Raw genomic sequence first — 13,139 nt, forward strand, 5'->3', positions numbered from 1 at the left:
TCAGTGTCAAATGGTTACAAATCCATTGATTCTTTGTGTTTTTCATGAAAAAAACATGGAGTTGGAGCTTTGATTGTGATATCCATTGGTTCATCATGTTCTCCATGTTTTTTTTCGAAATTTTCCTTTAACCAGCTGTCAATTGAGATTAATTTTGAAGTATTTAGGAGTGTAATTGATGAAATAATCATCACATACACTCTAATTTCGAAATTTGAGTGTATTTGGTTGGATTTGGGGGAAATTCGAAATTTCCCCAATTTCTCTCAAATTGCTAGCAATGTTGCACACCAAACATGAAGCATGTATGAGGGTTGATCTACCAATTTGTTAAATCCTTGTAAATTTTTGGAAATTAAAAATTATTAAAATATATTTTTTTTTCGAAATTTCCCTTCAACCAGCTATTAATTGAGACTTATTTCGAAGTATTTAAGAGTGTTTGATAAAATGATCAACACGTACACTCTAAATGTTATGCATTCAATTTGAATATAGTAGTATCAGTTCAATCAGATAACGCATAGCTTAGGACCCTATACAAGGGAAGCCTACTATGTACACTTCTTTTGAGATGTTATGATTTAAAAGAGTGTATTAATGTCTTTTTTAACAATCACTAAAGTTTTATTAAAAGATTCAACCATTTTCCAAATGTTTCCCAAAAACGTGCAATAAATTACCAGATACAAACGATATATCCCATGCGATAACCGATACGTATCTGTATCCTAAGGATGCGATATATAATATGATACCGATATTTCGAACACTAATTGTAAGAAACGATTTTTAAGTTAGACCAATTCAATGGCTTTCATTTAAGAAGGAAACTTAAATTTCTCAAAGATAAAATTAACTCCTGGAAGAAAGGTTTTGGGTGCTAGGGAGGCGGAATTCGACTCTATTGCTGAAGAGATCATGGAACTCGATCTTTCAGAGGATAGAAGGGGTCTCTAGTTAGAAGGCAAGTAGAAGAGAAGAACTGTCTATGAAATACGCTCAGTGCTCCAAAGAAAAGGGACTCAAGTGACGGCAAAGATCGAGGGTGAAGTGGTCTCTCGTTAGAATCGTCAGCGCTCGGGCTCGGGCTAACAAAACTTCTTCTCTTGTAGTTAACAGGCCGAGAATCTCATATAAGAGTCAGATCTGTGACGCTATTGTTTAGCTTTATTCAAGCCTTCTCTCGGGGGAGAACTAGAAGCGACCGAGATTGGAGAGTATTGATTTCCGACAGCTTCCCTCTGCCAATGCTTCTCTCTTAGAAGCACCTTTTTAGAGGAAGAGGTTCATGCAACCTTGGGTACTATGTGCAGAGATAAAGCGCCGGGTCCCGACGTTTTCCATATGTTATTTTATCAAAAGTTTTGGCATATTATAAGAAAGGATGTTATGGATTACTTAGCACAATTCTAGCGTCGTGGCTGCCTATCTAGAGAACTCGGAGCTAAGTTTATTGCTCTAATCTCAAAATTTAAAGGGGCAATTCAGCTCAAAGATTTTAGGCCAATAAGCCTCATATGTGGTCCTTATAAACTTTTGGCCAAGATTCTCGCTCTTCGTTTTAAAGGTGTCCTTACTAAAGTCATTTCAAACTCTCAGGGTGCATTTGCAGAGGGAAGACAGATTCTGGATAGTACGCTCATAGCCAATGAATGTATTGATTCAAGATTCGAGAAGAAGAAAAGGCATATGATCACATCGATTGGGATTTCCTACACCATATGCTCAGAACATTGGGATGCAGCCTAAGTAAAGAAGTTGGATGAAGGCTTGTGTTCAATCTGTGTCTTTTTCTGTTTTGGTCAACGGCTCATTGAAAGGTTTTTTCAAAGCATCTAGAAGTCTTAGACAGGAGGATCCTTTATCCCCAGATTTGTTCGTAGTTATTGGGGAAGCTGTTAGTAGGATGCTTCAAAAGGGAGAGGAAAATGGGTTTTTCAGTGGGTTCATGACCTTGACAAATGGTTTTCAAATTAGTAGTCTTTAGTATGCCGATGACACACATCTTTTCTGTGATGCAGAGGATTCCTCAGTGAATAAATCTCCAGAAATTATTTGTTTTTTCAAAGCTATGTCAATTTTTAAGATTAATGTGGCCAAATCTGAGTTGTTGGGGATAAATGTTTGTGATGGTGATCTTTGCCGCTTGGAGTATTTTTGGACGCATATTAAGGTCTTTCCCGTCGACTTATTTCGGGTTCCCCTTGTGCACCAGGAAGCCGGCTAAGCACCTTTGGGACCGGGTTCTGGAAGGGATAAAAAGAAACTTGCTTCTTAGAAATGTCGATATCTTTCTATGGGGGGTCATCTTACCCTAATCAAAATAACTTTTTTCTAATATGCCGGTTCAGTTTATGTCATTGTTTAAATGTCCCAAGGAGGTGTCAGATAGGTTGGATAAGATGAGGAGGGATTTCCTCTGAAAAGGCGCTTCGAATGGTAAGAAGTTCCAACTTCTCAAACGGTCCGAAGTGTGTAAGGCAATTAAAGAAAGGGGGACCAAGATTAGAGGTTTAGGAGATACGAATTTCACTCACCTCAGCAAATGGATCTGGCGATTTACATCAGAGGGGAGATTATGGAGAGATTGTTGCTAGGAAATACGAGGTTCAAGAGAGTGGTTGGTTTGTAAAGAGATCTTCGCTCTATAGAGCTTCTCGTGTGTGGAAAGTGATTGCGACGACAGAGCATCTTCTTACACGGAGGATTCCATTTTCTTTAGGCCATGGTCATTGCGTTCGTTTCTAGGTTGATAGATGGCGCGGAGATCGAGCTCTTTAGGACCTTTTTCGAAGAGTGGCAAACAAGATCTAGATCGATTCGTTTCAATTGCGAACTATTTTTTTACGGTCAGTGGATCAATGGTTCGGAATCCCCCTTGTAGGAGGCATATGTCGGATGAGGAGTTTGATGATTTTGTTGATTTGTTGACCCATCTGTTGATGGCTTCCCTCCCCCTTCTAACTCAGATTCTCTATTTCAATTAGGCCCCCCTTCTGGAAAATTCTCAGTGCATTCTTTTGTGAAGTGTCTTGGTGAGGTTGGTTCCTCTTCGATGGCTCCTCACTCAATTTCATTGCTAGTTTTACGGAGCTCCTCCGAGGGTTGCAGTTTTCGTTTGGCTTGTGGGGCACAAGAGAATTCTCACCTTGGACAATCTTTAAAGGAGAGCATTGATATTACCCAATATGTGTCTAATGTGTGAGTAGAACGCGGAATCGGTTGATCATTTGTTTTTGCATTGCTCCTTTGCCTCTGTATTATGGGCCCATTTTCTTCATTTGCTTCGTGTAGATTGGGTTATGCCAAAGTCGGTAGAAGATTTCATGTGGACCTAGCATAGAGAAGTAGGCAAATTAGAGAAAGCCAATTGATAAATGATTTTGATGGGGGGGGGGGGGGGGCGGGGGTGGTTTGGGCTATTTGGGGAGCTAGAAATGGTCATGTTTTTTGGAATGAAAATGTGGGGGAAGAGGATCTTATTAAGCGGATTAAAAGGCTTGCTTCGAGTTGGGCATCATATGTTAAAGCCGATGTGTCCAGCAATCTTTTCAGCGTTGTTAAGTGCTTTCTTAGTTGTATTCTTTTCCCAATTTGTGGGTTATTAATAGAAATTTTTCCTCTCTCTCTCTCTCTCTCTCAAAAAAAAAAAAAAAAAGAAAAAAAAAAAAGAGGGCTTAGTTTGGAAGACCAAAGGTGACACAAGACCATGCAAATTAACGTTAAAATAAGATGAACCTAGAGACGGATTGTAAACAAGTAGAAGAAAGATATAACTAATCTACCACAGTTAGATGGCATTCAATAGGGAAATAAAGCATGTATATTCAAATAATCACTGCCCCGCATTGATAACATCCACAATTTACAAAGAAAACTAGGATCCAAGGGTCATAGAAGCCCTCCAATTAGCATAGGTTTGATTATATTGGATTATTGACTTCTAGGGTTAGGATTTCTAGGGAATAATCAATTGGGGCTGTATGGGATAGGGTAATTTGGGACTTAGGGTTTAGGAAATTAGGAATTTGGGAACTAGGGTTAAGGAAGTGGGAGTTTTGATGTAGGGTATATGCTAAAGGAAAAGGGAATTTGAGAAATTAAGAGGGAAGAAGAAAAGATGTGCGAATGGATTCCTATAGGACTGTACGGTCGACCGTATGAACGACAACATATGGTTAAAGGATTCTCGATGTTGGGTTTAATGGGTGGATTTAAGGAGGTTTGGGATTAAGGAGGTTTAGATAGAAGCAAAAGAAAAGATGGGTGATGGAGGAGAAGATGAAGATTTGAGAAGGTAACTTAAAAGAAGATGATCTCCCTTGAAAGATGTAGGGATCACTCCCACTATGGCTTCGCACCACTTCCCTTCACAGAAGAAATAAGCTTCTTCACAAAGCAAAGAGCAAAAACTCAAATCTTAAACAAAACTAGGGTTAGGGTTGGATGTTCACCACAACCCCCTACTCCTTAACAAAGTTACAAATAACCCCCCTTATTTCTAGCAAAAGTCAAATTAAATGCTTCAAAGTTCCAAATCTAACAAATAAACACCTAAACATCCACAAATTTTTAAAAATTAATAAATAAAGCAAATAATAAATCCTACAACTACGATCTTATTCTTATGATCAAGGGTCCACGTATCCATCCATCTAATTGACGTGTGATCCCACATGATCCAATGGTTTGACTAACGCGATATTGCACATGATATAACGGTAGGATCCATGTGTGACAACTTGATCTACGGTCCAAAACTCCTTTGGGGTCCTCAACATCCATCCATCTGATCTCTAAGCCAAAGAGAAATTGGGGCTGATCTCCTCCTCCTTTGGTACACTGTGATGGTATGATGTCGTTATCAACTCTCCCCACCTAAGAAGAATTTGCTTCTAGCAAAACAATACCACGATATTGCTCAAGAAGGTCTAGGTCGAGTCGTTGGAACTCCGCCTTTGTAATCCACGTATTATTTGATACCAGCTTATTCTTCCACTTAAGTTTTTTGAAATCCACCAAGCCAAGTGGAAACTACCTGCTCATCTAGAATATCTTCTATCTCCTCTCTTCTTTTTTGTATGGGTAGTAAAGGTGGTAGAGGCTTAGAAGAAATGTTTGGTAAGGGCCAATGGTCATATGTATCATCAACAAGGTGCAAATGAGGGCCAGGACGGCCTTGGAAAGGCACAAGATCTTCCACATTGAATGTAGAACTGATGCCCATACTATGTGGAAGATCGATCACATACACATTGGGACCTAGTTTCTTCAATATCTTACAGGGTTCAGCGCTGCGGGCTTGTAATTTCTTCACAGTTCCATGGGAAAAACGTTCCGAGCGTATTCTTATCAAGACTTCATCACCCTCTTGAAATTCTTTGAACCTGCGGTGAGAACAACAAATATCTTGTATTTCTCATTGCTTACGTTAATCCATTTCCTAATTTCATCATGCAAATCATGGATGTGATGTGTGAATGCATCTGATGGCCTATGAGATAATGACATGGCAATGAGGTCTATGGGCTTTCTAGGCTTATAAGTTATAACCGATGTTTTAAATATTGACGATAACGGCTGATATATCCCACGATATATCATGCATCCCACCTGTGCGATACGAAACACACAAGTAGTGCCGATATATCCTACATGTTCGATCCGGTGAGCATTTTCAATTTCCGATCTTCTTCTTCTTCTTCTTCTTCTTTTTTTTTTGAAATTATGTTAAATCGGTGTCAAATGGTTATAAATCCATTTGTTCTTCATGTTTTGCATGAAAAATCATGGAGTTGGAGCTTTGATTTCGATATCCATTGGTTCTTCATGTTCTCTATGTTTTTTTTCAAAATTTTCCTTCAACCAGCTATCAATTAATACTAATTTCGAAGTATTTAGAAGTATTTGATGAAATGATCATCACATACACTCTAATTTCGACATTTGAGTATAAGTGGTCTGATTTGGGGAAAATTGAGGAAAATTCAAAATTTCCCAATGCTGCACTCCAAACATGAAATCAAGCATGTATGAGGGTTGATCTACTAATTTGTTAAGTCCTTGTCAATTTTCAGAAAATAAAAATCATTTTTTTAGTAAAAATTAATAAATTATTATTTTTTTTCGAAATTTCCCTTTAACTAGCTGTCAATTGAGACTATTTCGAAGTATTTAGGAGCGTTTGATGAAATTGATCATCAAATATACTCTAAATGTTATGCATTCGGTATGGATATAGTTGCATTAGTTAAGTCAGAGAGCGCATAGCTTAGTACGAAATACAAAGGAAACTTATTATGTGCACTTCTTTTTTGAGATGTTATGATTTAAAAGTGTGTATTAAGATCTTTTTTAACAATCCCTAAGGTTTCATTGAAAAATTGAACCATTTCCCCAATATTTCCCAGAGAGTGCGATAAATTACCTAATACAGACGATATATCCTGTGAGATAACCGATACGTATCTGTATCCCAAGGATGCGATACATAACGCGATACTTGATATTTCGAACACTGCTTATAACCATGCACAACCTTAAACAGACTCATACTTGTGGACCTATTGACAGACAAGTTGTACACGAACTTGACGATAGGAAGAACAACATCCAAAGTCCTAATGTTGTCACCCACGAGATACCTCAATAGATTCCCTAGACTCCTATTGACCACCTCTATTTGACCGTCGGTCTGAGGATGGTACGCCGATGAGAACTAGAGTCACGTGCCCATCATGTGCCAAAGTGTCTTCCAAAAACAACTCATGAACCAAAAGTCTTGGTCAGACACAATGGTTTTGGGCAAACCATGCAAACGGCCTACCTCCTCAAAGAATAGCTTCGCGATGTTAAAGGCATCCAATGTCTTGAAACATGGAAGAAAGTGGACCATTTTAGAGAAATGGTCCACTACGACAAAGATGGAATTGTGCTTCTTGATAATCTTGGGAAGCCTAAGCACGAAGTCCATGCTAATGTCTCGCCACGATGCTGTGGCACTAGCAAAGGTGTATATAACCCTATGTTCTGCTTCTTCTATTTTGCCAGCTAACAAGTACGACATTGCCCAATAATTTTGGCTCTATCTTACTTGAGACTTAGCCAATAGAATCGATCTTCCACAAGGGTAATAGTCTTGTCATGACCAAAGTGACCTGCTACTCCGACATGAAGCTCCCAAACGAGGAAATCCCAGAGAGAGGTACGGGGAATACAGAGTTTGTCACCTTTAAATAAGAATCTATCATTTGGGACAAATCCATTATCACTCCTCGACGGGTCAACCAAGAGCGACGCACATACTTTCCCAAAATCTGGGCAAGCAGGGTATTCATCCCTAAACTGGTCAAACCTAGTAACCTCTACACTCATGGACTGTAGAAGCAACACTCTACGACTAAGGGTGTCTACAGGTTTGTTTTCGACCCTGGCCTCATGTTTCAATACGAACAAGTACACTTGAAGAAACTCAACCCACTTAGCATGCCCTGGGTTCAGCTTCTTCTGGGAGCTAAGATAATGTAAGGCCTCCTTATTAGAAAACAAGACATTCTTACAGTAGCAGATAGTGTCGCCAATGTCTCAAGGACTGGACTACCGCATAGAACTCTTTGTCATGGTAGAGAATCGTTGCTTTGCATCATTCAACTTCTCACTAGAGTAAGCAACGGGGTGCCCTTCTTGACTAAGCACTCCACCTATACCTATACCAAATGCATCACACGTAACTTTAAAGACTTTAGAAAAGTCTGGAAGACGCGTGATAGGAGCTTGGCTCATTTTGCCCTTTATCTCCTTGAATGCTCTAGAGGCTGCTTTAGTCTATGTGAACTCTCCTTTCTTTATGCAATCTGTAATGGGAGCCATGATGGAACTAAATCCTCTAATGAACCGCCTATAGAAAGTTGTTAAGCCATGAAAGCTTCGTACTTCATGAATGTTCCGCACTTCAGGCCACTCTACTATGGCCTTGACCTTCTCAAAGTATGCTCTCATGCCCTTAGATGATATAATGAACCCCTAAGAAAATAGTGTTCTCTGACATGAATGTGCACTTCTTAAGGTTGGCATAAAAAAAATTCAGCTTTGAGGACCCCGCAAACTTGCCTCGGATGGTGGAGATGTCGTTCCTTTGATGTGCCATAAATGAGAATGTCTCGTCGAAGTACACAACAAAGAACTTGCCCATAAAGGGTCTCAACACCTGGGTCATCACTCTCATAAATGTGCTCAAGGTATTAGTCAAGTTAAAGGGCATGACTAGTCACTCGTACAGCCCATCCTTCGTCTTGAAGGCTATCTTCAATTCATCCCCTGGGCGTATACATATCTGATGATACCGGCTCTTGAGATCAATCTTTGAAAAGATGGTGACACCCGCCATCATGTCTAGCATATCATCAAGACGCAGTATGGGAAACCGGTACTTGACCGTGATCTTATTGATGACTCTTCTATCCACGCACATGCGCCATGTGCCATCTTTCTTGGGTGTAAGATGCGTTGGCATGGCATGCAGGCTCAAACCCTCTTGAATGAGACCCTTCCTAAGGAGCCCATCTACTTGCCTCCTCAACTCTGCATGCTCCGTACTCCGTAGGGTTCATTCAATAATGAGGAATGTTTGGTAGAGTCGCCCCATGGACAAGATCAATGGCATGTTGAATGTCCCTCATGGGTGGAAAGCTCATCCGGTAAGTCATCTAGAAATAGGTAAGAGGTACACATTAGTGTGAATAGGTAATCCTTGGACGGTGGTGTCAAGCCCCTTGCATTTTCCCCCACTAGTAAGCCTTTCACCTTTGGAAACTATCACTTCAAACTAGTCGCCATGTCACACCTTGATGCATGCCCTTTTGATCACGGTTGGGTCCACAAAGTTGTGTGCTACTGAGTCAATCAAAATGGTCACTGACTGCTTGTTGATGCGACCTTCAAGTCTCATGGTCTGGGGTGCCAAAGACCTTGCAATAGTGTGTAACGAGATCTTGGAGAGGGTTCTTTAGGCTCTTCCATCACAATTCAGCTTCATCAGGCTCTTTACTGATCTCTTCTTCCTCATTCGGCCAGTTGCCTTCCATAAGGAAGAGTGCTTGTGTCTTACAATGATGGCCTATATGGAATTTCTCACAACAGTTGTAACAGAGACCTCAGTCCCTTCTTTCTTTAATCTCAATTGGTGTCAACCATTTAAATGGTGGTGTGGTTCCCCTGGACATCCTTGTACTAAACGTGGAGGTCTTGACCCCTTAGGTTGCATCATCTTCCCTTTTGCAATTAATTTTTCCTCTTGAAATCTAGCAAACCCGATTGCCGCTATAAGGGACTTAAGATTGAACATTTGAACGTCTAGCCTGAGTTCATCCTTAGGCCCACAAACAAAACAACTCACTAGGAAGGACTCGCTCAAACCTTCAATGTGATTAGACAACCTTTCGAACTGAGCTTGATAATCCCACAATGACGTGGTTTGTCGTATCTTGGCTAGAGCTCCAGCATGGTCCTTGAACTTGATGGGTCCAAACCTAGCATTCAATGCCTTAACAAACTCGTCCCACGACATGGGGCCTTGGGCCTTCTTCAACCATCGAAACCACTGGAGCGCTTCCCCTTCCATGTGGATGAATGCAATGATGAGTCATTGATCAGGTGTTGTTTGATGATAAGCAAAGAATTGCTCAGCCCTATAAATCCAGCCAGATGAGTGTTTCCCATTGTAGTGAGGAAAATCCAATTTGAGAGGTCTTGTTTGGATGATCCTATTCGAACCAGATTGTGAAAAATCCCCTCCAGCTTCGGCTCGTGAAAGTTCTGAATGTGGCTATCAGTCGGCATATCTGCCCAGCGGAAAAATGATACGATACGGCATCGCGTATCGGTATCGGTATCGGGGCCGTATCGACTCATATCGGTTAGAATTTTTTTTTAAAGCAATATATATATATATATATATATATATATATATATATATATATGAAAATTATTAGAAAATAGGAAAAAAATGAATATCCAAGAATCCTTCATTTTTTGTGTTTTGACCATGTATTCAATGGTGTATTGGACCATACTTTGATGTGAATGTTGTTTGTCGGTTTGACTTGTTGAAGGTCAAGTAAATGGGCCCTAATTGAATACAAATCAAGCATGATTTGATTAACTAGGACCCATTACATTGAAATACAACAAAAAGAAGATGAATTTTTATTTTTATTTTTTAAGTGAAGGTTTACCTTTTCTTTTCAATTTTTCCCATGATGGCCGACTACACTTCGATTTGTTGAATCCCATTCAAATCATTTGTTTTGATCCCAAAATAGGTCTAGATCTAACCTAAAATGAGTTTTTAAGCTTATTCCATGGTTTAAATGAAAAAAGAAGAGGGAACGAGTGAAATTTTGGAAAATAAATAAAATTAAAATTGGGCTTTTATGGGCGTATCGATCTGTATTGGTTGTATCAACCCTATATCGATGTCGATACGAGGCATATCGGCCGATACGAGCCAATACAAGCCGATACGGGTCAGTTTTTTTCATATCAAATCGATACGGGTCAGTTTTTTTCATATCAGGTTGATACAACCCCGTATCGCGTATCATCTCACGGATACGATACGGCTGTATCGGCCGATATGATACTGATATTCCTATCCATGATATGGGAACACCCTTTAGACCTCTCGCTCCTATCCTTCTGGAGAGTTGCAAGTTGGTCATACTTGATATTTATGACCACCGAATTGGGGGGGGGGGGGGGGGGGGGGTGGTTGGGGAACACAGGTTGGTTCAATTCGAGGAGAACCGGCCGAAACAAAGGATTCGGTGGTTTCTTTCTTCATTGCTCAATCACAAATAAATAACTACATAACTCGACCAACGACAACCCACACAACAACTTAGTTACATGACATGTGTCCCATACCTACAAAACTACCTAGACAAGGAATCATGGATGATGCAATGTGTCCCATACCTACAAAACTACCTAAACATGGAAGAGTCTTAACTTAAAGAGGGAATAACTGTAAAGACATGGAAAGGCCCCATGATCCATGTAGGCTAGTTGTAAATGAAATACAGGTAAATGATTTAAGAGTTCATCAAGAACAATGTAGATGGATTACATGCATGCCTGTGCATGTTGTGTTTATGCAGAGCGATGGCAGGTCAAGACCAAAGACGAGATACTGTTAAGCAAAAGAACATGCTATTAAGGGGAAGAAGAAATTAGAAAATAATAATAATAATAATAATAATAATAATAATAATAATAATAATAATAATAATAATAAAATCAAACCCAACCGACCATTCACTGGAGAAGCAGAAGCACATCTGGTGCAAGGAACCTTCCAAGAGAAAGAGGCAAAGAAAGCATCGACATCAGTGCCAGGGAATTCCTTTTTCAAAAAATTTATAACAGCAGGGCGGCTCGCAAAACGCTGACTGCGAGAGTGGGCTTTCTGAATGCGGTCGGGAGGAGAGAGGTATCTGTCGATCCAGAAGCCAGAGGCGGATTTCCGATTCCCGACCTTCCACTTCCATTTATCTCCTGGATTAGGCCAATCTTGAGGAGCAAATGGCAAACCCTCCCCAGATTCCGACGGGCCTACAGTTTCAGCTATTTTGTCAACATCCATACTAGTCTTCTCCTTTATTATTCCTTGATTCTTCACTGTCTTATAGTGCTCGCTTGGACTGCCTACTTGTTCATCACAGAATCAAAATGAAATGCATTGCAGCTGGAGAGAAAAATACATGCACAGAGAGAAAGAGATGATCTACTGCTTCACGACTCGCAATATTGCAGGAGAAAAGGGTTTAGTGAGAGAGGGAGAGAGGATGGAAAGAGGGTTTATGATAAAGAGGAGGAAGATCATGTTTATGGAGATGGACCACGCATGTAGCCGTACGCACTCTTCGGGAATTTTCTTTTCCGCCCCCTCAATTGTTTTTTTTCTTTAAAATCTTTCCTCCGTTTCGGTTTCCGTTTCCACGGAATTTTTTTTTAATCTTTTCATGTTAACCGGAAGGTAGCACTCGGCTGAGAATAATTGTGGTGGTGGGGACATAAGACACATGGGAAGGCCCCATGGACTAAAACGTCCTGCACGTCACATGTGTGGCATAAGTGAGGCGCTCGAAGTAAATCTTAACACGTGGGATGATGTGGGATAGTGTGGCACATTGACCAATATAATACATGAATGTTACTTATGGCCCGCTGGTCGCACATGGGGTTGCTTGAAGAAAATGGTGCGCATGCAGCACATTAACATTTTCGTGTGGCTCTGTTTTTCGTTGGACGAGCATGTGTTATAATTGAAATTGCGACTTCAATTCAAACCGAATAACTATGACCCCAAGTGTTAAGATAGGCAGATGTGTAGTATATGACCGAAATCTAATTAGATTGGTTGTCTATTCAGCCACTCGTTCAATGTGTAAATAGGATCAAGTGATATTTATAAGATGGGGTTCGTTTGGATGATGGGTTACACCTTTGTCTTCCATACGAATGTATCAAACTCTCTTTCTGAATATTTTCCCAATGTTCCTCTTCTCTTTGCCTTAACATCATTTTGGAATATATCTACCAACACCTTTATGTTTGACTGTGGACCGATGAGCATTTTCATTAAGGACATCTGTCATCTGACCAAGCTTTCCCCCTTTGAAATGACTTATCATGCAAAGGCTAAAGCCAGGCAGCGTAAGAATTTTCCCAATAAGAATGCTAAAGGATATATTAACTTCATGAACTCCTACCACAAACTCACAAGACTGGTCGAGGAGCTTAAGCATCTTATTTTCTTCTTTTTTGGATATGTCGTCATCTCATATGTGTCAACACTCAACAAGTTATGATTGAGTACATCGCACTGATCGAATGCCTTGTACAGGGTCAGTGAGTAGCATTGGCGCCATTTGTTCTCAGTCACCTGTATAGAGGTCTATATGAAGTTAATTCGAGAGGATTATATTCAGCCAAAGGTCCTATATGGCTTATATAAATGTGGTTCATCGCGTATTTTCGATCACAACTCTTCAGTCAAGAGCATATCGGTCGGTCGTTCTCTTTGTATAGCGACTGAATTCTGCATATCCCTATAGAAATTGCTACAATCGACGAAT

General features: G+C 40.1%; 1 protein-coding gene across 3 annotated transcripts in view; it reads right to left on the reverse strand.

The window, feature by feature from the left end:
• The window catches only part of LOC131248808 (protein TITANIA), a 34,402-nt gene extending 22,361 nt beyond the window's left edge, over positions 1 to 12,041 (reverse strand). Inside the window, exon 1 of one of the 3 annotated variants that reach the window (XM_058249278.1) lies at positions 11,314 to 12,041. In XM_058249278.1, the coding sequence (XP_058105261.1) occupies positions 11,314 to 11,644 (331 nt within the window). In that variant the 5' untranslated portion in view covers positions 11,645 to 12,041. The remainder of the gene's footprint in view (positions 1 to 11,313) is intronic. The other 2 variants (XM_058249276.1, XM_058249277.1) reach the window with 2 other exon arrangements.
• Between the last annotated feature and the right edge of the window lie 1,098 nt (positions 12,042 to 13,139).

This window comes from Magnolia sinica, chromosome 6 (genome assembly GCF_029962835.1).
Source record: "Magnolia sinica isolate HGM2019 chromosome 6, MsV1, whole genome shotgun sequence".
NCBI lineage: Eukaryota > Viridiplantae > Streptophyta > Magnoliopsida > Magnoliales > Magnoliaceae > Magnolia > Magnolia sinica.